General features: G+C 40.3%; 2 protein-coding genes across 4 annotated transcripts in view; both read left to right on the top strand.

The window, feature by feature from the left end:
* cdk18 (cyclin dependent kinase 18) overlaps positions 1-13,320 on the top strand; it is a 59,394-nt gene extending 46,074 nt beyond the window's left edge. For all 3 annotated transcript variants that reach the window (XM_047583662.1, XM_047583661.1, XM_047583663.1), the window contains 10 exons: positions 191-285; positions 379-441; positions 1,940-2,063; positions 2,879-2,999; positions 4,024-4,121; positions 4,946-5,051; positions 7,631-7,673; positions 7,769-7,859; positions 8,903-8,980; positions 9,628-13,320. In XM_047583662.1, coding sequence (XP_047439618.1) covers positions 191-285; positions 379-441; positions 1,940-2,063; positions 2,879-2,999; positions 4,024-4,121; positions 4,946-5,051; positions 7,631-7,673; positions 7,769-7,859; positions 8,903-8,980; positions 9,628-9,662 — 854 coding nt within the window. In that variant the 3' untranslated portion in view covers positions 9,663-13,320. The remainder of the gene's footprint in view (positions 1-190; positions 286-378; positions 442-1,939; positions 2,064-2,878; positions 3,000-4,023; positions 4,122-4,945; positions 5,052-7,630; positions 7,674-7,768; positions 7,860-8,902; positions 8,981-9,627) is intronic.
* A 2,616-nt stretch (positions 13,321-15,936) lies between these two features.
* mfsd4aa (major facilitator superfamily domain containing 4Aa) overlaps positions 15,937-25,014 on the top strand; it is an 11,941-nt gene continuing 2,863 nt past the window's right edge. Inside the window, exons 1-8 of the mRNA XM_047583163.1 lie at positions 15,937-16,307; positions 19,265-19,463; positions 19,568-19,822; positions 21,600-21,729; positions 21,824-21,939; positions 22,808-22,981; positions 23,875-24,022; positions 24,593-24,663. Of these exons, the coding sequence (XP_047439119.1) occupies positions 16,075-16,307; positions 19,265-19,463; positions 19,568-19,822; positions 21,600-21,729; positions 21,824-21,939; positions 22,808-22,981; positions 23,875-24,022; positions 24,593-24,663 (1,326 nt within the window). The 5' untranslated portion in view covers positions 15,937-16,074. The remainder of the gene's footprint in view (positions 16,308-19,264; positions 19,464-19,567; positions 19,823-21,599; positions 21,730-21,823; positions 21,940-22,807; positions 22,982-23,874; positions 24,023-24,592; positions 24,664-25,014) is intronic.

Genomic DNA, 25,014 nt, shown 5'->3' with positions numbered 1-25,014 from the left:
ATGTGACTTCATAGTGGGCAGAAGTGGTTTAGACTAAAGTGGATTTAGCGCTGCAGGTTATATCAGTTTAACTGTGAGAGACAAGATGATTTTATCCCAAGTTTAAACGGCTCTTGAATAAGATCGTTGTTGTCGTGTTCCCGGAGGCACGCAGAGAAAACATTTGCTTCTCCTTCATCTGTTTAACCAGTGTCTCTACTGAAGAACCTGAAGCACGCCAACATTGTCACGCTGCACGACATCATCCACACTGACCGCTGCCTCACTCTGGTGTTTGAATATCTTGTGAGTATAGCAGCTCGAGATTAGCGTGTTTGCTAAAGCTGCTTAAACAATACATAAAGATCCAAGTGTGAACCCTGCTGTTCTGTTTTTCAGGACAGTGACCTTAAGCAGTACTTGGACAACTGTGGAAATCTCATGAGCATGCATAACGTCAAGGTAAGCCACATGCACGGAAACCAAGCATCCAGTATTCTGAGAAACAAAAATGTCATGTTTTTAAGAGGGATCCAAGAAGAGCCATTTAATACATAACTGTTCTTCTAAAGGTTAGGAATAAATAAAGAAAAACAAAAAAACTTTAACATGTTACATACTGGACTGGATTATGTTATTAATGCTATACTGTATTCAAATGACAAAGACAAAAAAACATCATTTTATAGTTGCTACATTTTTTAGACACTTCCTTGGAAATGTTCCTCACAATCAGAAAAAAATAAATTGTGTAAAAGTTAAATTTGCTCGTGTGTAGGTAAGAATTTATTTAACCGATCCTGCACCGTTCATCTAGTCATCTCATGCATAATCATGTGTTCACAACATTTTCTACTGATTGAGAGTGGAATTAATTCAGTAGATTGACTAAGGATGGACTATTTTACTGCGATGATGAGTAAATATTGTAGAATAATCCCACACTAGTAGTAAAACAGGTTTATATGGCCCTGTGTTAGCACTGACTGCTGATGTTGAAATCTGGGGACATTTACAGGTCAGAGATAAAAAAAAAAAAAATAATGATAATTAAATGTTATCAAGATGAAATTAAGAAATGGGGACAATTACTGTTTAAGTTATTTTAATATATTTATTCATATTTTAACATATTTAAACTGCTACGTCTCTAATGTCAATAGCAGTGCAACCGACTACCGTAATAACTGTAGTCTGGGCGCAACATATTTTTTTCTCATTCATAAAAACCTAAAACTGACATTTTCAGGGACAGGTCATCCAAAACAGGGGCTGTCCCCAGAAACCAGGGATGTCTCGTCACCCTAAAAAAAAAAACAACCGACATGGCACATTTTTCTTGTTTCTCAGACCTTTCCATCTTCACCACGCCTCCCAGTGACACAGTCGCACCATGTGTGTTTAGAGGCGCTACATTGAAAATGGTTTGGTCTGAAACTGTGTCTCACAGTGTTTCTTTCCAAACGCTGTGTAATTAAATACATCAGTATGCTGGTATATTAAAAACTCATGTCATAATGAAAAAAAATACCAGCATTCAGTATGAACCGATAAACCACCTAGATTTAATACACTTCTCATAATTATGTAGAAGTTTGCTGTTGTTTAAATTTAATATGGCGAAGTACTAATATATAACCAGTGAAGTGGGTGAGTGAAAACAAATGAGAAATACTACTGAACATCATTTACCTGAAAATTAAAATGAAATTCAAATCAAGGAGGTAAGAAAGAAAAACTAACAAACAAAAAAGTACAACACCTTAACAGGATCTCATTATTTAACGAGCAGCTAATTTTCTGCCAGTGTAATCAAACACTAATCACGACGAGCGTAGACGCTAGTGCAGAGCTGTTGTGTTGATGTATTTAGTCAGAACATTGGTACTTAGTTTCAAAGTGGGTATTGCTTCATATTCATCTATACAGATCTTCAACACTTTCACGTGCTTTCCTGCAGATCTTCATGTTCCAGCTGCTGCGTGGCCTGTCCTACTGTCACAAGAGGAAAATCCTCCACAGAGACCTAAAGCCTCAGAACCTGCTCATCAACGACAAGGGCGAGCTCAAACTGGCCGACTTTGGTAGGAAGGAACACACACTCGGGCCGGCACCAGATGCAAATGTGGTCGTAAAGACACAGACGCTTGGGAATAAGAAAGCACGTTTCCCGGCGCGATTGCTTTCCAATTTTATTTTACAGCCACTCTGAGATCTCCTGTCCTGATTACTTTAACACCCTTACCTCCTGTATCCTAGCAACTGTGCCCCTCACTCTGAGTTTTCACAGTTTTGTGCTGGATGTGGATAAACACCAATATTCCCTGATTATATCTGAAAGTTTTAAATAAACACAGGCAATAAGCTGATATGGTCACCAGTGGTTTGATTAACTGGACGCCATTTATATTATAAGGTGCTACTGATGCACAAAATACAGGTTTAACCTCCTCAGACCTTAGCATTTGTTATAGATTAGATTAAGATCTTTAGGTAATTGGGACTAGTAGGACATAAGAAATATAAAAAATAAGCATTATCTTTGAACTGGAAGAAGTTTTTGAAAAAAAAATAATGTGTACACAGGGATTATTTCACAATATAAGTCCCCAGTGTGAACCAAAATATAAAAAAGTTTATTTTAAAGCAAAACCAGAACTGAAAACAATGAAATTCTAATGTCCTCAAACGAGTACTTCTGAATTTGTTAGAAGAAGCATAAATAAACAAGTGTATTGATTCTTTGCACCAGTACATGGCAGGCAAAAGTGTCCCCATACGAGGACGCAGGGTCTCAAGAGGTTAATTAAAAATGGCCTTACAAAAATGAAAAAAAAAAAATTTAAAAAAAATCCACGCTCCTGTAACTGAGATCTACTTTAAACACTGTGTTGTCCAGGTCTTGCAAGGGCCAAGTCAGTCCCCACTAAGACCTATTCCAATGAGGTGGTGACTCTCTGGTATCGGCCTCCTGACGTGTTGCTGGGCTCCACAGAATACTCCACGCCCATTGACATGTGGTGAGTAGAACAATACGCTGTAAATGAGCAGCTTTACCCGGAATACATTACTTGCATTGGGAGATCAGTATCAGGGCCCATCCAGATCAGCGTAGGTGTAAGTGCTATCCCTGACCCAGCCCCTTATGGCTTAGGCTCCATGTGGGCTGGTTTCACCAATATAAACCAGGCTTTAGTATGTTTAAGCAGAATTATGAATACAAATAAGCTACAGCTAATGCTGAAATAAAGCAATATATTATTAATGACCCCGGTCAGAGGGCTTACAGAGGGCTCCTACCATGGTTACTGTTGCCAACATACTTAGGTTAGACAAGCAAAGTGAGCAGTAAATTATTTTGCAGAGTGAACGAAGCAGTGGACGAAACAGCAGGAGTTAAGAATAAGAAAATGGCTAAAATGGTATACTTGCAACTGCTAATGAGATCTTCCTCTACATCGCCCCCTGAGCCACCAAAACACACGTCAGACCCGCAAATATCGCACCTGGTCACACTCGTAGTTGTTATATTGTCGCTTGGTGAGTCAGATAAATATCAAACGGCTCGAGGATTTCCATGAATCATTCCTATCTATTAAAATATCCCAGGATGCTCGCAGAAAAGGTGAGTCACTAGTCACACAAAGGAGCCTAATTTGTTTGCATTCGCTTTCCTTATGTGTTTTTGCTCATTATTCGCTCGCTATGGTTAGAACACCCCCACAGCTCTGTTAAATCAGAGGCTTAAATGTGGTGCTCTAGCAACACAACGGTCTTTCATGAGCTCGTATAGCGACGTATCCTCTCATCAGACCACAGGGCGCCTCTTCATCACACCATCCTGCGTAGAACAAAAGACTGCACTGTGCCCACTCACACCAGGCTTATTTGCACTTATGATCAGCGATCTTTGAAGTGTGTGTGTGTGTGTGTGTGTGTGTGTTTTTGCTGAGCATGATCTCGCTTAAAGTTGTAATACGTGAGGACAATTTCTATTAGAAGCCCTCCTCCCGGTGTGTTTTCATCTCCTCGCTCTTCTTTAAGGGGCGTCGGTTGTATCCTGTATGAGATGGCTACGGGTCGCCCCATGTTTCCTGGTGCCACTGTCAAGGAGGAACTGCATCTGATTTTCAGGCTCATGGGTGAGAAAGCAACACGATGTCAGAATATTGTAACACGCAGAGTAAAATGAACAAGGGCACGAAAATGTAAGAGAGCATCTCGGATTAATCTGCATCCCAGAGTGACAGTAACAGCAAATAATTGAACAGGTTTTGGTGATATCAGGTCTATAGATGTAATTGTAAAGAAAGTCGCACTGTAGACCAACCACAGACTGTAAATAAAGATGGACTAGGGAGTTTAAAAGGTGCAGCAAAAGCAAGTAGAGCTCCCCCTGGTGACCGGTTGCAATATCACATCCCCTCTGTGTAAGAAGGCCAAACTTAAGCACTAAAGTATGCAGCAAATATTCTTTTTCAAAGCTGGTTTGTGTCATTTTATGACAAGATAAGATAAGTATATGAGATGAGATATAAGTATATATATATATATATATATATCATTATATAACATTATATATATAACTATTAACATAGTGTCCAAGTGGTGGCTTCAAGTCAGTTTAAGTTACAACCAAAAATAATGTTTTCAAACAAATAAAATTCACATTTCACTCATTCAATAATGATAATAATAAGAGAGTCTATGAGACCAGGCATCCAAGGAGTCTGGCCGAGCTGAAGCAGTTCTGTCTCAAAGAACCTAAGCCTCTTGTTTGAGGTTATTACAACTAAAGAAGTGTCCAGGTACTTATGTAAGCCAAGGGTTCACATACCTTTTTCCACCACCTCATTTAATACTCAGTGTGTCCTTTCGATACAGACACAGACCTATAATAGGTTGTGTGCTAATAGCGCAGGCACACTGTGTTCATCCTCGTCTCCCATGTGTCCTTGTCTTCCAGGCACTCCAACAGAAGACACTTGGCCTGCTATCACCACTAATGAGGAGTTTAGATCCTACCTCTTTCCTCAATACAGACCTCAAGCTCTCATCAACCATGTGCCGCGGTAAAGTCAACGCACTTTTTGTTTAATGTCTGTTCGGCTGAGTGGTGACTGATAAACAAAAATAAACAACAACCACGCTAACATGGTAATGCAGTTGCTAATTAGCACAATATGCAAGCTAGCACTGATGCTGATGGAGATGAGCCTCGTCACAAAGTATCGCACAAAGGAAAATTTGACACGGCAGCAGCACCAGATGAAGTTATTCAACATGTGAGTGACATAAATGTGTAAATTAAATGTAGGAATTATTAGTGGAATAATCCAGACCAATAAAAGTTTGAGTCTCTCCGTTGGGAACTGATTACGCTCTGGCAAAGATCCTCTGGGTCAATCTAATAAATGGCTCTGATTGGTAAGTAAAAGAAGCCGTCTCAAATGTGACCTATGCCGGCACTTAATCTCAGGCACTTGCTAAAACAAAATAATTTTTCCCAGTCGTAGCCTTAAAGTGACACGCCCACCTCTGTGTGAGATTAAGTCAGTGGGAAAAGGCATTTTTAAATCGGTCCAGGCATTGTTCTAATCCGGCAGCATAGCTGTTAGCTTTAGCTTTAGCATCGGCACTGTAATGTAGTGTTGCCAGTTAGCCAGTTTTTCGCTAAAGTAATTTTCCTAATTACTTCTCGTGACCTCTACATTCACATCGAGTACCTCCGTCAACACACTGGTGTAGGTACCAGATCTGCTCACCCCGAGTATCCAGCTCTTCCAGATGACGTCAGCTATATGTTTGGCTACGTTTGGCTCCATTCTGCTCGGACTGTGTGATTGGTTCGTGGTTAGACACCATGAGTTTAATTTATTTTTCACAACATGTTTGGCAGAGATAGCTCAATCAAGTTTGACAGCACATTTTTGATAAAAAATTAAGTAATAAAATAATTCGGGTATAATCCATTCATTTGTGTAGTAGACGCAAAAAGATTTAAGAATTTTTATCCTGAAAAAGATTAAATAAAAAATACAGCTTTTATCAATTTATCCAAAGAATAAAAGGACAAAACAAAACCAATAAGTTGTTCTGCCTCCATAACAACCGCTAACTGCTAACCTCTCATCCACCTCCACTTCTTCCTGTTGTCCAACCAATTATAAGATGCAACGTCAACATCCCCAAAGTCGTGACGTCATCTGGAACAGATCTGGTACCGGAGTATAATCCCAAGTCTATATCTGCCCTAGACGATCCCTTCATGTTAATTGCATTGACATTTAAACTTAATGTGAATGTACAGGTCACAAGAAGTATTTATTTATATATAAGTTTATTTATCACTTTTGCGAACAACTGCAACACTGCACATTACAGTGCCTATGCTAAGCTAAAGCTAACAGCTGTGCTGCACGATTAGGACAGATGACAATCCAGCTGTACAGTGGTGTGTCCCTTTAAATCCCTTTTTAAAAACAGCTGGTCCAAGTCATAGCCATTTAAAAAAAAATTGACGGACACACGGCTGCTGCTTTTAATAAGCTTTTAATAATAGTAACGATTTGACAACAAATCACGTTGTCCTTTATGTTGTTGCTGTAACCGCCATTTATTAAGTGTTTTTATTATTTCTGTCCGTTCTCTGCTGAGCAAAGACACTGTAAATCAATTTGATTGCGTACTTTAGGACACACGTGACAGACAATTTCCTCAGCGCGGCTGCAGTGAATCATAATAACATGAGCTGTAAAATCTTAAAGCAGCTTGACGTCTGAAAATAATACGCTGTTTCTTGCCTTGATTTATTTATTTATTTTTTAAATGTGAATAAGTAAGTACGCATGTAAATAGTAATAATATTTAACATTTAGACATTTAATGTATGTGAATGGAATAGAAAGAATTTAATTTTCTTTTTTTTTCAGCTCTTCGTAGGCGAGAAATTAATTCAGTTCTTTAAAGGTTCTGAGTCTTATGAATACAAGGTTTATTTTGAGTGCGCTTACTATTTTATGAAGTCAAATGTCACATGTTAAGTGTTTTATTTGCATTACATTCACCAGCGTACCGTGTTTTATACTTTTGGTGTCGACTCTGCTTTATAATAATGTTGTATAAAGGATATAGGGACACACATTTATATATATATATATTTTGTATTTGTTCTAGTGACATTCAGCTTTACCTTAAAACTGAGTTATAGCTTTTAATAAATCCTTTCCAGTGGCAAAACACCAAGAAATGTGTTCCCTTTGTGTTGCCTTTGATTGGTCCATATTAACTTCTAAAAAATCTAAAATAGAAATTTGAAAATCTGCTGTTCTATAAGAGGCCGTGCTGACGAAGTTTTGAATTGTGAAAGAATTTTTAACCTTCATAGAGGAACATGAATACGAGGAACATTATGACTTTCTATGTATAGTCTTTCTTATTTTTCTCTCTTTCTCCTGTTTATTAGTATGTTCTTTATTTACTAATTCATTATTTCTACTTTTAGTTTATAAAATTTGATTGAGTTGTGCCTGTCTGGTGACTTAATGGTACAGTAATGTTATTGTGTGTATTATGAAAAATCAATAAAAATACTTTAAACAAAAAAAGAAACCTAAAACAGAAATGTGACGTTTTGCTTTGTCTCCGTCAGGTTGGACACGGAAGGGATCGACCTGCTGTCTGCTCTGCTGATGGTACGAGAAATAAAATGCCACAGTTGGATACGAGACGGATCAGAGCTGTGATTTCCGAGGGCTCTTAACCAGCTGTTCTTGTTCTGTTCCTGCAGTACGACACACGGACCAGAATCTCCTCGGAAGCCGCTCTACGACACCCCTACTTCCTGAGCCTCGGGGATCACATACACAACCTGGCAGACAGTAAGATGCACACAAACCCACACTGCACACGTATGGAGATATTTTCAGGTGTCCTATCTCGGGAGGGGGGGGTTCGCACCTCTGGCTGTGAACAGCAGGTTGCACTTCCACCGTAAATGTGCTACCGACAAGTACAAACTGCCACACAAGGTCAAGGTCTGGAGAGACACACTGTTAGCTCTGAATTAAACTGCAAACCTCACCGATGCTTTTATTAACTTTTATATTTGCGTTTTACCACGTTAATATCTTGTTTTATGATTCTGCAAACTATGACAGTAGGAAGTGCAGTCTTGCTTACTTTAGTTTTTAAATAAATAAATAAATGTCTGAAGCAGGTCAGTGACCCACATCTTTTCAAAACTACGTAGCTGAAGGGTAAAAACTAAAAAAAAAGAGCAGTTATTTGGTTTTCATTTTAAAATTCAAAATTTCTTTAAGAACAAAACTTTAAAAAACGGTAATTTCATTTTCTGTTTCTAAAAACAAAAAAAAGTATCGACACTCTGCTTTGCCATCCCCCAGCGTCTTTAGATTTCAGCCAGATGCTGCTTCGTTTACAGGTGTCACTCAAAACTACGTGCACTGATGTCACTGCTGCCCAAGGCCACGCCCCCTGAGGGGCAAAAACACAGTGAAATGTATCAGTAAATACAGAGAGACCAGGAAAAATGTGGATTATCAGATCAAATTAAGGACAATTGGACTCAACAATGATCCATATGAACTAGTATGGATTTGGAAAAGTGGATTAGCCTCAGTTTCAGTTAGTTTAAGTTAGTTTTAGTTCATTTAATTTGTGATAAATGTAGCTAAATAAAAGATGCTTATGTCACCACATGCTGCTCTCGGCAGAATTGTTGCCTTTTTTTATTCTATAATAAAATAAAAACTATAATATTCGGATTTTATATGATTTGGTGCTGAATTGAACTGAATCAAATCCATTCACAATTTCAAAAAAATTCAAGGTACAGGAACATGAATGACGTGGTCAGGTGTCCGTGTTCGTATCAAAGCTGTATTGTTCTTCTGTGTTTCAGCTGCTTCTGTGTTTTCCCTGAGAGAGTTGCAGCTGCAGAAGGATCCCGGCCACCGCAGCTCCGTGTTCCAGCCTTTAAGTAAGGGAACAAGACGCCACCTCACAAAAATCTCCTGCACATAACACACACAAACACACATCCTACCTTAGAGCGTTGAGTTTTGGTTTGAGTTTTATGTTACACATAATAGGACTCACAAATTAAACTTGAGCTGTTAACGATCGCTAAACAGAATTAACCGCAGCTCTCTTTTGTTTCCTGACGACTGCTGTGGATTCTGAAGTGTCTGCAGATGTATTTTGCTAAAACAAAGGCAGCCAGCGTGCTGACTTTGTTTACTCTGACACAAATAATACATTCACCACGGAGGAGAATCTCCGAGGAACGGAGAAGAAAAGGGAAATAAATAAAGAGCTGCCTCGTTGTTTAAACATATTCAAAAGTCTCACTCTGGCTTTAGTTTCACTTGTGTCGGCTCAGGAAAGCCTTGAAGATCTCGACGAAATCTTTCTGACGTCCCTGCATCAAACTCCTAACACCGATCAGGCATAACATTATGACCACAGACGGTAGAAGTTAATAACATCGACCATCTTTTACTCATGTCACTTACATAGGACATGTCATAATGTTATGCCTGATCGGTGTATTGTAAGTGAAAAGCATGAGTCGTTGCTTCTTTGAGCCTTGTTCACGAGCACGACATCAACCTCCTCCCGTTTCAGGTCGAGGAAAGAACCGAAGACAGAGCATCTTCTAGAAGAAGAACGAGGACGAGGCTGGAGGAGGAGCGGCCTTTTCAGACCAGAGCACCGAGGCCGACACAGCTCAACACATTCACAAGCACGCTCACACACACACACACACACACACACACACACCTGCATGCACACACACAACTCATGCACGCTCACTCATTTCCGTGGCAGCTTACCATGGAGGCACGGGGGGGGGGTCACTGGAGAAGAACTTGCACTTGAAATGTCTGAGCTGAAACACACACACACACACACACACACAAACACATATTTGCACACATTTGCACAATCAGTGACACTGATCATGCTGCCAATACTTCGTTGCACACACCACACCCTCTTGACATACATGTGTCTTTCATCCTGAGAAGAAATAGGCTTCAACAAACTGTAAATTGTGCTTCTCTTCCATTCTGCACACGTGTACGGTACAGTACGTCCCCGGCACACTCGTATGTTAGCGCTCTGTTCTGAAAAGGTTCTGGTAATGTGAGACAGCTGCTAAGACATTTGGAACCATCACACGGTTTCAGGTGGATAGGAGTGTTCCCTGAATACTGTTGGGACGAACAGAAACGGTGATGCAGCTCAAAGGTCCTGATTTGGTTGTGGTGCCTAATCACCTCCCGTAGCCCCAGATTTCCACCTTATCGTGGGTTCTGCACCATGTTTTTAAGCAAGAAACGAAGAAAATTTAGAAAAGTCCCAGAACCAGAATGGTAACATCATTGTGGGTGCTGTGAAGGCCCTCGTTAATTAGCGAATGTAGTATGTGCATCTAAATTAAACATCTAAAATATAATATAATATAATAACTCTAGAGTGAAGCACAGAACAAGGCTTCCACATAAAACAATGAAGCAATTCTCAAAATTAATATAGCGATGACTAATGGAGAGCTGCATTATTCTTGCTTCATTCCACATGTACAAAAGAAACTAATTCAGATTAATAGCAACTGCACTAATGACTAAAAATTCAAGTTAATTATTTTCAACACTCTGTGGTGAGGCTCCTTGGTGTGTTTGGACAAGGACCTAGGTTTGTTTTTTTTTTTGTTATTGTTGCTGTTGTTGTTTTTTGAGTATTTATTATGTTACCCGCCATAGACAGACACTATTTCCCATAAACCACTGGTCTCAAACATACGGCCCGGGGACCAGAATTGATCCACCGGAGACTCTAATCTGGGCCAAAGCATGAAATTGCAAAAAGTGAAGTGCAACTTGTCCACTGATTTAATAAGAGAAGTGAACACAACACTAAGACCCAGGACTAAACAGCAGACAATAAATGTGGCCAAATTGCACTTATTTGTTTTTTTTTTAAAGGATAGTTTAATTAATTTAGTTACTCTCCTAATTTACTCATTATTCTTTGCACTATAACTAATAGAAATCTGGAGTTGTCGTAACTTACTGGTCATTATGCTGTTGTCTTACGGGTCCGGCTGCTTGAGATCAAATTGGGCTTCATGCAGCCCCTGAAATAAAGTGACACCCAGCCATAAGCCGTGGACATTTATTTCCCAACTGCATAGATGTCTTAAGGAGAAAAACTGAACCATAGAAGAAATGGAGCCCAAGTTTTTATAGCTTCCAGTCTTGAACGACACTTCTTGCAGGAAATGGATGAAAAAGTTTTTTTTTTATTATTATTATTATGGTGGTTGTCAGCTGAGATCTTGAGTGTGTTTGGGTATTACGGTACCAACATGTCTGTAACAGAAGCAGAATGGAACCAAGCAAATACTGCAGAGGTTTACTGACTTAAAGTAAAAAAAAAAAAAAGTGCAACTAAAGGTGGAAAATATCCGTTTGGTCCGGATCAAAATAGTCCCCAGTACAGATAGAAGTCCGATAGTAGCACAACTCTGGTCATTTACAGTACAAACACTGAACCTAGCAGCATAAAATCAGACAACATTGTGAATATGAACCTCTGTGATTAAGTGGATTCATGTAGACAAACTTGCTACGGCGCCCCCCCCCCTCGCCACCACCACCCCCCCTCTCCTGTTTCAGCTCAGCATGGGGGTCTTGTTGCATTCAGTGTTAGCAGCTGACTTTCACTCCAGTTTTTTGAAGTTGCCTTAGTAATATGTGCATGATATCTTTGGCTTGTGAAGAATCTATATTTGGTCTAGTGTAGCCAGTTTGTTAGGAGGCGTTTGCTTTGTGTCTGTAAATAACTCACTGAGTGTTTGTATTTCTTTAGTCTCCTATTTGCACAAACCAGAAGTGTCCTCTGAGGCCTGCTCCCGTACCTTTTGTGTCTTTCCTTACATGGTTCCGAGATACGAAACGCCCCTCGTTCCTAAACCAGTACGCTGGGAAAGTACATCCTACGGGTGCTTTCTAGTAGCAGTTTGCTCTCAGCTGGAGTCACCACTACCCCTTATGTTTTGCACAGTTGGCCTCTCACTAAGGAGCAGCTTTTGGCTGTAGATCTACAAAAGTATAAAAGTATGTGCAATGAAAAATACGCTATAGATAGAATTTTCCATCTTCCCTTGTGTTGCACGCACTTAACCACATGACTGTTTGGGTTCGCGCCCATAGATTAAGCTACTGCCATATGATAAAAATGATATACAAAAGTGATTGGGTCTTGTGACTAGGAAACTCTCTCCTTTATCCACTCTGGCGCCCAGTCCGACCTTTCCCTCCCTCTGTGGTGCTGCTTAGATCCAGCAGAAAAAGGAAAGCAGAGGGATGCCGACGAGTGGCTTCCTATCGCCGTGATCTTCTTCCAGGCAGGACTGTGTCGTACTTTAATGTGAGCAGAAACAACAGTGAGCATGGTGTGTGCTATCGTTTCTCATCTCCTTGTTTCTTCATGTAGAGTCACACGTTGAGAAGATAAAAAGTTGGGCGGAACGCGAAGTGTCTTCTCGTGACGTGGTTCGCCGTCTGTCAGTATTCGTAGTGTGTGAAGAGTCTAGGGTGCCAAAACCAAAACCGACTCGACTCGCAGCGTAAAGACGCCTCTCCGATCCTGATTGGCTGGTGACGATGATCGCGTGTTTGTTCACTCATCGAGAGTCTTTCAGATCACATGTGGAAAGTCGCCTCCAGATATAGGGTCAAGATCTAGAAACATATACGTAAAGGGTGCGAGCAGGCAGGCGTTTTCACCACTGGAGCATTCACGAGGGAGTGGGAGCTTTTGAATGCAACAGGGACCACATTTGTACCACAAAGATACAAATTTAAATTTCTTTAAACGCACATGAACGTGAATCCAACATATTTTACTAAAAGATAAATGGTGGCAGAAGGCGTTATCCTTCAGTCAGCACTTCACTTATTTAGACTATTTTTTAGACTAATTCAAGAAAAAAGTCACAGTTTTTTAGAAAAAAAAATCAAAATACAATTTCGAGAGAAAAGTCAAAATTTCGAGAAAAAAGTAGAAAGTACACCTTCAAACTGACATCATTACGATGGAGGAGTATTGAGTGTTAATAATTTTTTTCAGTTATATTGCTGATATATTTTATTGGACTGTTGTATGTCATCAGCATTTAAAGATCAATTTTCAACTTTTTTCTCAAAATTTCATTTTTTTTTGGTGAAATTTCAACTTTTTCTCAAAATTTCCTTTTTTATTTTTTTTATTTTTTGGTGAAATTTCAACTTTTTTCTCAAAATTCTGTCTTTTTTTCTTGAATTTTTTACTTTGTTTCTTGAAATTTCGACTTTTTTCCTCAAAGTGCATGATGGAAATAAAAATCTGCTCTAGTTTTTTTGTCATTGGTGACCCTAATACTCTTCTGTACTTTTCTAGTTTGATATGACATGCAAATTTAACAGATTCCCAAGTACTCGTTTGAGCTCACTGTGATTTTATTGTTTCCCATTTTCAATTTCATTTTCACATTGGTGACTTAAATTGTAATCTACAGTGAAATAATCCCTGTGTTTTCAAAAACCCACTTCCAGTCGTAAGATGACGCTTATTTTTTATACTTCTAAGGTCCTACACATCCCAAATACATGAAGATCTTAATCTTATCTTAAATAAATGAAGATCCATTCCATAGAAATGTTTGAGTCCAATGCTCCACATGGGACCTGAACAACTAAAACTGAGTGAACTACACTACAGAAATTGCAAAACCCAGGACTTCACATGTGCCAGTCAGGACTGAAGAAAGTTTTTGGATGAATCTGGGGGGTCTTGGAGACGCCTACGTCTGGTTTCTGTTTAGGTAGCTCGCATGGGTGGTCGATCCACGCGTTTATGGGCCACGCTGCCATTTTGAGACTGTTCTGTGAAGACAGAGGTAGAGAAGCTAACCGGTGATCGGAGAACCGGGTGCGTTCAAGTGCCCTTAAAGCCAAGCACTGAACTCCTGAAGCGCTGGTCTGGTGCCTGATGGGCACCGTCAGGAGGGTTTGTGTTCATCTGTGAGTGAAGAGACAGAGTGATGTGGTTGAAGAGTCGGTGAAAGTTTTTCTACCTCTACAAGTTGATAAAGAAAATAATATTGCGACCATTCAAACCTCTGTTCACCTGTCAGTGAGTGAGAGCAAAGACGAAGGCAACGAAGGGAGAAATTCTGCAGGGACTCCAGAGGGATGTATAGTTGTGGATGTTACAGTTTCTCCTTAATCCTCCCCCTTCCCTTAATGGCAGAAGTATTACTGTGTGTGTAGCTGTGGTAAATTAAGCTATTTTAAATACTGTAATGAAAAGGAAATAATATATATATATATACGTATTTTAACAGATGTTTTCATCTTTCTCAGTGAGTTTTATGCTGTTAAAAAGACAACAAACAATAGAGCACTGTATTTAAAAGAAAAAAAATGATGAAAAAACTGCAGATGATGTCTAAATGTTTTATAAAAGATGAGTTTAGATTTTGTATAAGATGTGATATTTTGTGTGATTTGTCTACACTGTAATACCATGAGAAATTGAATGTACTGTGACTGCCACCAGGCATTAAATTGATTGAATAATTGATCAAGTAATAAATAAATAAATCATTGAAGTTTTAAAAACTCTGAAAATGTGCATCTTTTTATTTATTTTCCTCTTAAACACGTTTTTACACCAGTTTGAGCTCGTATGTTGGAAAACTGAAGAGACGCCACTAAAAGAAAGATACGATAACACAGATGAACAGAAGATGGTGCTATTGGACAACGACGTGTCAGATGTTCTTTACTGAAGACTGATACATTGGATGAACTGTAGCTCCTACAATCTCAACAACCCCAGGGATTTAACTGATTTAACTGTTTAATTTAATCTAATGCACTACCGGATCATAGACAGGAAGATAAACCCACACTCTAGTAAAAGCAGAATTAAATTTCAAACTTCAGAAGCTTCATTCATTTATCTTCTCCTCTAAAACACAGTCCAGAGGACCTGTTACAACCACGTAATGAAAAGCATTGAATTACGTTACGTTATGTGCAGTATAGACTGATATTTTTCTGCGTCACTTGGCTTTGAACTGGTTTCAAGTTCTGGCAACTTAATAAAAATTTACCTGATGACTCAGTATTTTAAGTCCCCAGGTCTCAGTGTCCCCACTCTGAACATGCAGTTAAGACATTTCAAAGTAAGAATCAATTAATTTATCAATTAATTATACAAAACTGGTGCATTAACCTATGCAAAAAAACTGACACTTGAACATGCATCAACATTCTATTAACCACCTAAAATGACAGAAACCATCCTTGGAAAAAAAAAAAAAAAAAAAAAACATTTTATGTGTATTTTAGTTTTATTTCAGCCCAAGTCCCATCCACTAACATGGCTCATGACCTATACCGCAGGCAGACACCAGGGGGAGCTCTACTTGGCTTCACTTTGAGTATAGGTCTTCAATAGGGAGTCCACGGAGGTACTGCAGGAAGGGGGGGCACAGTCAGCACTTCACTCATAAATTTGAACCTGTGTATTATTTTTACAGCTTAATATCGAATGCAAAATGAAAATAATAATGTATATTTATAAATAGCACTAAACTGAGTTTAATATAAAACACATATAGTAGGTAGGGGGTCCCTACTTAATCTCCCCATCAGTTTGGGGCCTGAAAAATGTTAGAGGTGTTTTAGAGGTGGAGTTCTGTCGTCCATATTTATATACAGCCTATGGATCCTTCTCAAGAAAAGTTTTTCTTTTTTTTTTTTAAACTGGACGTGAATGAATGGACTGACCAGTCGAAAAAAAAAAAAAAAAAGAGGCGGTACTTTGGGATAACAGCCAATCATAGTCCCATTCGTCAATAAGACAACTGGAACTCAAGTGGAAACTTCCCAAGCTGCTGAGACTCTGTTTACTCTGTTAACAGTGTGTTGTGTCAGGTCTGGGTTGACGGATCCTCGCGGTGAAAAATGAGCGACTGTCATCTGTGAGTCGAGTCTCCTCTGAAGAAGAAGCGCCATGAAGCTGCTGGACGAGGACGTGTGGTCGCTGTTCAAGCGCCACTGGCAGCAGACTCTCACCTACTGGAGCGTCTTCTTCAGCTTCGGCCTGTGCATCGCTTTCCTGGGACCCACCATCCTGGACCTGCGCTGTCAGACCCAGTCCTCCCTGTCCCAGATCACCTGGGTCTTCTTCTCCCAGCAGCTGTTTCTGCTGCTGGGCAGCGCCGTGGGAGGACGCTTCAAGAAAACGTGAGTCTGACAGAGTTAGTTGACACTGGGAGGAAGGTTGCATGTGATTTAAAGCGCCTCTAGTCTATTTGCATTGTAATTGACGCTCAATAAATAAAACAGAGCGGAATTAGATTGACTGGTTTGTGGACGGCTGCTTAGAATGAATTTAGTCCCTGTATTTATTTAATACATATAAAAAATAATAGATGGTTAACATACGATTTGCTGTTTTCTGAACCTGGGATATCTTCCACACTCTCTTTTAATAAGTTTAATAATGCATGGCTTCATCCAAATTTACATACTCATACTTTATTTCCTTCTATTTGATATCAGGTCCCATCAGGAAAGAGTATTTAAATTGTAGTGAATCAATATTTATTATGATTCATTATCATACACACACTCACTGCTCCCAACCTGTTTCTTTCTAACTTGGTCCTAATTAATCCTGTTATGTAGGATACAAACTATCCTTTTTTTAACCTAACAAAGGAGTATCAGTTTATACTTGTGCATGCAAAACCCATATAATATATTAGACGTGAATTATTTGGTGTGATGGCAATGCTCACTTCTACACTTTCAAATGTGCCCAGTTTGGACAAAAAAATGTTTTATTGTGACGTTATGACACAAAGACATCATCATCAAAACACAGGGACCAAAGTATAGCGTGCAGCCATTATCTCACACTGTCACTATCTCACATGCGACGATGTTTCTGTGCACAGTTTGACAGCCATGACGTAATGAAATGGTCAAGTGCAACGCGGAATCTCGTAACCACCACGGATCTGAAATAATTTACTATCCGCAGCCAGGCTTTCTCCTCCGACAGTTAGACTCATTTCCTAATTTGAATGTCAAATGTGCCACATTCAAATGACGGAGGCTCGTTCCAGGTCTCAACAAGCAGCCATTCATCTGGAAGTAGGTTCAAAACAAGACGGAAGTTTTTCGTGCCTTTGCTGTTCCCTCCTTTGTTACACAGTGGTTTGTTTGCAGGTGAACTAATATGGATCAACACATAGTGTCTTAGTTCGATAAAAGGGAACAAACAGTATAATAAGGATTCTCCATCATTCTCCATCTGTTCATACACACAGTAGTGGCCGCACTCGGAGCATGTTTGGTCACGGAGGGGATTCAAACAGGTGATCGTACAGTCCCGAATTAGACCACAGCTCCTCTTCAGAGAGTGGGTGAACACTCATCTCTGCTTAATTCTTCTGCAGTCTAGAATTAAAATGGCTCGAGCCCATTTTAACCTGAAACTCATTCTGCAGTGAGGACATGTCCTCAAGACAGTGTGATGATCATTTGACCGTCGTGACCTCCTCGTGTTTTTGTTTTCCCGCAGGATTCTGACAACGCGTAATTAGAGTCCGTTCATCATGTGCAAAATCTTAACGCCGCTGCCAACATTTCCAATAGGACTGACTGATGACTGCTCGAGAATGTTCCCAGAACAGAAACGCTGGCTTAGAGGCACCATAGTACGATTGAGATCACAACGTAGCTGGGATGGCTAGTGATTATCGGGCTGGAGCGAGGCCTTCTTCCTCCAAAACCAGTCCCATGGTTACATTTGTCAAGTTCCTGCTGCAGCAAAACACAATAGAAGAGAAACACCTCCATGCTGGACTTTTATTAGATGTTCCTGGTGCTCTTCTCACCAGATTACTGATCAGTAGGTCAAAGAAATTCATTTATTTTTCGTGTTTTTTTTTTTTTTTGGAGTTAACTAAGGTTTTCCATTCTGGATGGCCTCGTATTTTGGTTTCTTCCTACATTAGATCCACCTGCAAGTCTTTTGCAGCAATACATTGGTGTTTAAGGTGTTTAAGGATGGGATAATGTATATCCCAGACCAGAGAGTGATGTAGAGTACGGTTTGCTGGTGACATTTTGTACCGGTGCATAAAATGAACGCAGGACCTGATTTAGGCTCAACATAGCTGTCAAAACCAAGTTCTTCTCCCCTAACCAGTCTCTCAACACGTTCATGATCCATCCTCTGTTCTTAATGTTGCTTTTATTCTTCAGTTTGGTCAGTCTGTCTGTTGTCCAGTTGCTTGTGCCGTTTCATTTTTTTTTTTACCCTTTGTGATTTGTTTTCTTTTCTGGAACATGTCATTCTTCAGACATGGATCCAGTGCTTTGGCCTCTCCAAATATATGACATGTTTTATTAGAAATCTACTGCTACAAATACATATTTGCGTCATTTTTATTATGTAATAATTTTATATTATCCTCCATCTGCAGTGCGTATCAGCCATCGGCCAAAGCTGTAAATATATTGGTAATATTGGTACAGCAATTTGCAGTACATAAAAAAAAACTGCGGCTTGTAAAATTATAGATGATCGGAAACTCCAACCCTATATTCATTGCTGGTATGTGGCTAATGTCCTTCTCCCTGTAGTTAACTTCGCTGATCATTTTCGCAGGGACAAGGTTAGGAGGACAGGGGGAAAAGTTGGCTGGAAAAGGGGGAGAATGCAAGGTGTCGATAACGTGGAGGTGTACCTAGGCTGTGATAAAGCTACTAAGTAAATAAGCGTTAGTGGAGCAGCAGACCATCAAGGTGACTTTTCTGCAACAACAACAGGCTGGAAATCACATGTTCAAAAATACTGCCAGTGTTGTTGTCAACCGTATAAACTGGAAACTATGCCATTACCAATAATTCAAACTGAAAATTCGTCATAAACTTCTCACAATATTTCTATACCGAAAAGGGGCCAGTGAATTTGATTATTTGGTTGGATCTTACCTTCCAACATTTAGAAAAGCCTGCTGCATTGATAGATATGAAAGGCTCATTCTAAGCTGGTGTTAACACAATGATTCATAGTGATGGGTCATCATACACAAATGAAATCCTGTACACGGATGGTTTCCGTCGCCAACAGCCTGTTTACATAATGCTGCAGGTGACGCGCCTCTCCTGTTTTTCTGCCTCTTCAGCCTCTTGTCCTCCCTGGTGGCGCTCTTGTCCTGCACTCTCATCATCTCAGTTGTGTTTGCCATCATACCGCTGTGTCACCACTTCATCCTGCTGTCCCTTGCCATGGCGGTGGCGGGCAAAGCCATGGGGGTGATCGACACCATCGCCAACCTGCAGCTGGTGAAGCTGTACCAGAAGGACTCGGCCATATTCCTGCAGGTCAGAGACACGTGAATATGAGTGCGTTTGTCGGGTCTTTTGTAGGAGCATAACGTCAGACAGGCACAGCTCGTTCGGTATCCATTGTTCACGTCTCTCCCCAGGCCTTGCATTTCTTCATAGGCCTGGGAGCACTGGTCAGTCCTCTAGTGGCGGATCCATTCCTGGCAGACGACAATTGCGTCCTCGGAGTCAACTGGACCGCTAACTCCTCCTCTTCCTCAGACCTGGAGCACCTCCGTAGCAGCCTGGCCGGCCACGGAGTGACGCCCAACAACATCTCCCAGTATCCTCTGCACACCGAGGGCATTGTTGTCACCAGGGTGTCGTACGCTTTCTGGATCATGGCTGTTATCAATGTGAGTTTATGCCGCTGCAGTTGTGCTGAATGACATTTCCAGTATTTACACAGCGGTGGAAGGATACACACCGACGCAAATGTCAGGTACTTGTTGACCGGACACTGGATATAAAGTGGTGATTTAAGTGATAACTCGCGACCATTAAGCCAAGCCTCTTCTACTTTGCAGCTCTGTCCAGTTGCCATGTTTTTATAGTGATAGTTTGTTGCAGGTTGCTACAGCTGGTTTGCTACAGTTTCACCCTTTATCTTCCATGTCCAAACAATTCTGCTGAAACCTGAGTAATATTGCCACTTACTACATTTTAATTGACAATGCTACATTTGGAAAAAAGACCTAAATCTGAATATCCAATATACTGTTTACATGTTAAATATGTTTTTGGAAAATTAGCGTGCACGTGCTATGGATAACTGTGTCTGTCCACATGTTCTTTTCAAAACCCGTGGCTAATCCAGGGATTAAACAAGCCCACGTCTGTCTCTAGTCCAAATAACGAGGGTGGTGCTAGCAGTAGTGTGACTCCACGCTAGATGCTAATAACAGGATGTCAACGTGTGTTCAGCATTCTCCCGCTTCCTTGCACCGGCCAAAGTGACTATTTTCCTAGGGATATCAGTATGGTCCGTTATCGATGACCTGCCCACACTTCCTCCAGACTCACTCGGGCTTTTGTTTAATTAATACTACGCCCTGCTCCACCTCCACCAGTCACAGAGAAATGTTGGATTATACATCATCATAGTCATAGTCCTACGAAACCGCTTCACTATTGAGCAGCTGCTCCAACGTCCATCTTCGTACAGTCCGTGGCGTAAAATACTAGAACAGACAAGACGCAATTTGCAATTTCCCAATGAGTTCACAGACTTGGCCATAAACCAAAGTATTGCTCAAGTTAGGAATTTGACCTGATGGCAGCATAAGATGAAAAGTTTATCCTGAAGGAAACATTATGAACCCATTTTTATCCATTCACTCAGAACATTTCAGTCAAGACTGAAGCACTACTCATGACCCTTGATCCCTTGAGTCCTTGAGTCAAGGAGATGGGTTACAGGGAAAACAGAAATTAGCTTAAAACTGTATACAAATTGAATTTTAAATCATGTGTCACATTATTACATAACACAAATAATACATTATTATTAATATTTGCAGCTGCTGTTAGAGTCGTGTTGTGTGTTAAGTTTAACAGAGTGACCTCTCATCATATTTGCTTCATCTAAGCATTTTAATTAGTGTGACCCACAGTTCGTTAATTAAACAGCTCCTTTGTGTAAATGATCGAGAGGACCGAAGGAGTAAGAACAAGTTCTAGTTTGCTCTACTTCACTGTTTTCTCCTAATTACTCCTCTCTGGCTTTGCAAGGTGAGACTAATTATAACACTGTCAGGCAATTGTAATTGCAAAGTTTATAATTAAATGCAGCATTTACGCATAGTTGTGTAATTAGCTCGTAATGCTCGATGGCTTGTTGGACCTGCAGGCCAACAAGTAAAAAAAAAAAAAACACACACTTAGCAACACAATCACCTAACTCTGGTGAATCTTTGTTCTAAAGTGCATTCATATGAATGTCATACAGAGGTTCTAAATAGGGCTGCTCCAGACAGTATGGACGGATTTTTCTTTTCTTTTTCTTTTTCTTTTTTTTCGGAAGAGGTTCACAAATTGAGTCAGCTGACAAGAAGTGTTGCCTGTTAACTTGACAAACAATGGAACATTTGTGCGTCACTGACTGTGTGTGTGTGTTTGTGTGTGCTCTGGCAGCTTCCCGTTCCAGCGGCGGTGCTCGCGTTGATGTACCACGAGAGGCTGCTGCCTTGCTCCAGCAAAAGTCCGAAACTGCTCGGAAGCAACCACCAGTCCGGCCCAGGCTCCGGTGGCGACGATGACCAAGGTGAAGCGGGCGTGAAATGTGTGTGTTCGTCCGCGTGCGAGTTTAAAATGGCATCACAGACCTCTGAGTGTCCCTGTCTCCTCCGTCTCCTCAGGACACGGGAGTGTGTTTGGTTGCTGTGATCTTGTCAAACTCCGGGATCGACCTGCTACGTTCTTCATCCTCCACGCTCTAGGTGGAGCTATCCTCTTCATCACCGATGGGATTATAGTGAGAATTCCTCCCAGTGCTTCACACGTGCCGCCAATATCATTTTACACTATGTTCTATGTATGCCAAGGGATGAAGGCAAAGGCGGAGATGTGAGGCAAATATACTGCTTGAGGGTCAGGGTTAGGGTTCAAAGTTCTTGTAGGATGAGATAGTGCTGGCCTTCTGTCGGGGTATGGGGTCAGGAAGATTGAGGTCCGTTCCTTCCTTCCTCATGTCCTTGAGGCCAGGGAGACCTGGAACTGATGTTTGGGGTATGATGAGGGGTCTACGGGGTAATGGGGTAAAAAGAAAGAGGGCCCTCTGCGCCTCAAATGTTCCCAGTCCACGTGCTTAAAAAGGGTTAATAAATTAAGTGCAGTAAGTGCTATAAAAATATAAGCGCATAATAAAAGAAGTGCTTAATAAGAACACAAACAGAAATGGATCATAATAAAATTTATTAAAAAGGGTCAGGAACACACAGTATATTTGCTAAGGCAGAGTTGTGAGCCAAATATACTGCTTGAGGGTTAGTGTTAGGGTTAACCCTATACCTGTATTGTCTCTGGTGAACATCCATCTGCTTAGAAACAATATAAAAAAGACCCTGGCTGCTAATTTATGAACTGTTTTCTTCAGTAAATCAATCAGTTGTAAATTCAATGAATTTCTAAAATTCAATTCGGTTATTGATGCAAATCCATAAAATGGACAATTATAAACCAAATAAAAGCTTTCACAAAGAATATAGATATTATGAATATTATATTATAGAACTACAATATAGAATTGTGGGAACTGTTTTGGGTTTAATTACCCAATAGAAGTAGGGCAACAAACAGCCTCTTGCTCTGGCTAACCTCCCGCTGGGTTCCTCGTCCCACAGGGCTCATACGCCGGCTTCGTCTACACCTACGCCGTGTCCCCTCCTCTGCTGATGGGACACAAGACGGCCGGCTGTCTGGACAGCGTCTTCTGGGCCGCGATCACGGCAGGAAGACTGGCTTTCATCTACTTGTCCTACAGATACGCGGCACCCAGGCTGCTCACCTTCTGTCTGGTATGAACATTAGCTGAGTCTCCACGTCTCCAAGTGAATCCGGTAGTAAATGGATAAAACTGCAGGGATCTTGTGGTTGTTTGACTGTTGTTAGAGGGAAATGACTGAGGTCAGACTTTATGTGGCTTGACTAATGCGAGCAATAGCAGCTGTACGACAATAGCTCAAAACAAATATTTGATCTGGGCGGGAATGTAAATGATGGGATTTGGTGGCAACACTGGAAGGATGTCCAAACGAGTGCACAGTTGTCGGGGGTTGAGCTGTTTTGCCATGTGGCCCCTTTTCATGAACGCGCTTGAGGAACCCACAATAGACCACCTACTGTATTTCTGGTGTCTTTCTTTCTTTCCTTCTAGATTAGATGTACATAGAAGTACACAGAGGTAAATAACACTGAGCATCTTGTGACAATTTAATGTTCTGGGGCGGAAATGTTTGGACCTGGCATTCATTTGTGTGGATGTTACTTAGACACGTAGCCCACCCACCTAGACCAGACCAGACACCCTCACCCCATAGCAATGAGGGCAGCAGCCATCCTCCAGCAGGATGCAGCCACAAAAACGGTTTGGCAGCAACTCAAAAAGTAAAACAGCACAAGGTGTTGATCTGACCTCCAAATTCACTCGCTCCCAAACTGATCTAGTATCTGTGCCACACAACAAATTACTCCTGATACACAACTAATTTTGACAATTAGTCATTAAACAGTCAGACAATCAGGACAACTGTCTTGTGTCAGTACGTCAAACACTCCTCGTTTTAAAGTAGCTCATTGTTGCTGCGTAGTTCTCTCTGTATCACAGCTCTCGGTTCCCCTGCGTCCCGTTGCCGTGGTAAAAAAAGAAGTGCTTAATAATGAAGTCGTCCTCTTGCTCTGTTTCTCTCAGGCGGGGGTCATAGTGGTCCAGTGCCTGTTGCTGATCTTCTACACCAGTTGCGTGTTTCTCTTCATTGGCACCTGTGTGTTAGGACTGTGCATCAGCAGTGTGTTCCCATTGATGCTGGCCTTCACAGAGGACGTGTTGGACTACAAAGGTAAACGGAGGCTATAGACCAGGAAGACGTTCACTGAAATAAGAAGCTCTAAAGTGAGAATGAATCTGTAAATAAATAAAAAATATCTGAAACTATAATCTTATACATGTCGAATAAAACCATTTAGATAAAAAGGAATTAGAATTTTACAACTTTTCTGCTTTTGTATTGTGATTATTGAGCTTTAGAGTGATGTTAGTGACATCTACCTCATTAAAGAGCATTTAACACAGAAGTAAAGTTAAGGTACAAAGATGTGGCAAGTAAATTCAGGATTGGACCTTTATTACTTTTCTGCGTTCACATTTGAGCTATTTACTTTGGGTGAACAAACAGGTTTAAAAAAATATCTCATGTAATTATTTAGCTGTTAATCTACTTACTTTGCTTACTCACTTATTTATTAATGATTTAATCATTTTAATTCTGTTTTTATTAGACTTAGACAAAGAATATATAAATACATGTTTCTCCTCTGACTGATTACTTATTTATCACTTGTTACTTGTTCCTTATTTGCCATTTCTCACTCGGTTCCTGTTGACATTTTGGCCTCGTTGTGTCTTCAAGGTTGTGCCACAACAGTCCTGGTGACAAGTGCCAGCACAGGAGAGATGTTGCTGCAGCTGCTCGTTGGATCAGTAAGAATTATTTTATGCTTCCACAATACTTTTCAGTCTTAGTTTTTCCATTTTCCTTCTTTTTTGAAACATTTATATTTGCTTCCAGGTAATGTCTTTATGTAAATCTGATTTACATTCTTGGAGAGGAAAGAAAAAGAAGAAAAAGAAAAAGAAAATCAAGATCAATAATATACCATATATTTGCTGTGCAATTTTTAATTTCTCTATTTGGGATTAGTAGGATCTAAAGTGTATAAAATCTAAGCCTCATCTTTGAACAGGAAGTAGTAGTTTTGAAAAAAAAAAAAAACGTGGGCGCTGGGATTATTTCATTATTTATATTATTTTAAGAATTGCAATGAAGTCCCA

This window comes from Mugil cephalus, chromosome 4 (genome assembly GCF_022458985.1).
Source record: "Mugil cephalus isolate CIBA_MC_2020 chromosome 4, CIBA_Mcephalus_1.1, whole genome shotgun sequence".
Classification (NCBI taxonomy): Eukaryota; Metazoa; Chordata; class Actinopteri; order Mugiliformes; family Mugilidae; genus Mugil; species Mugil cephalus.
This window is presented reverse-complemented; position numbering and strand designations above follow the sequence as displayed.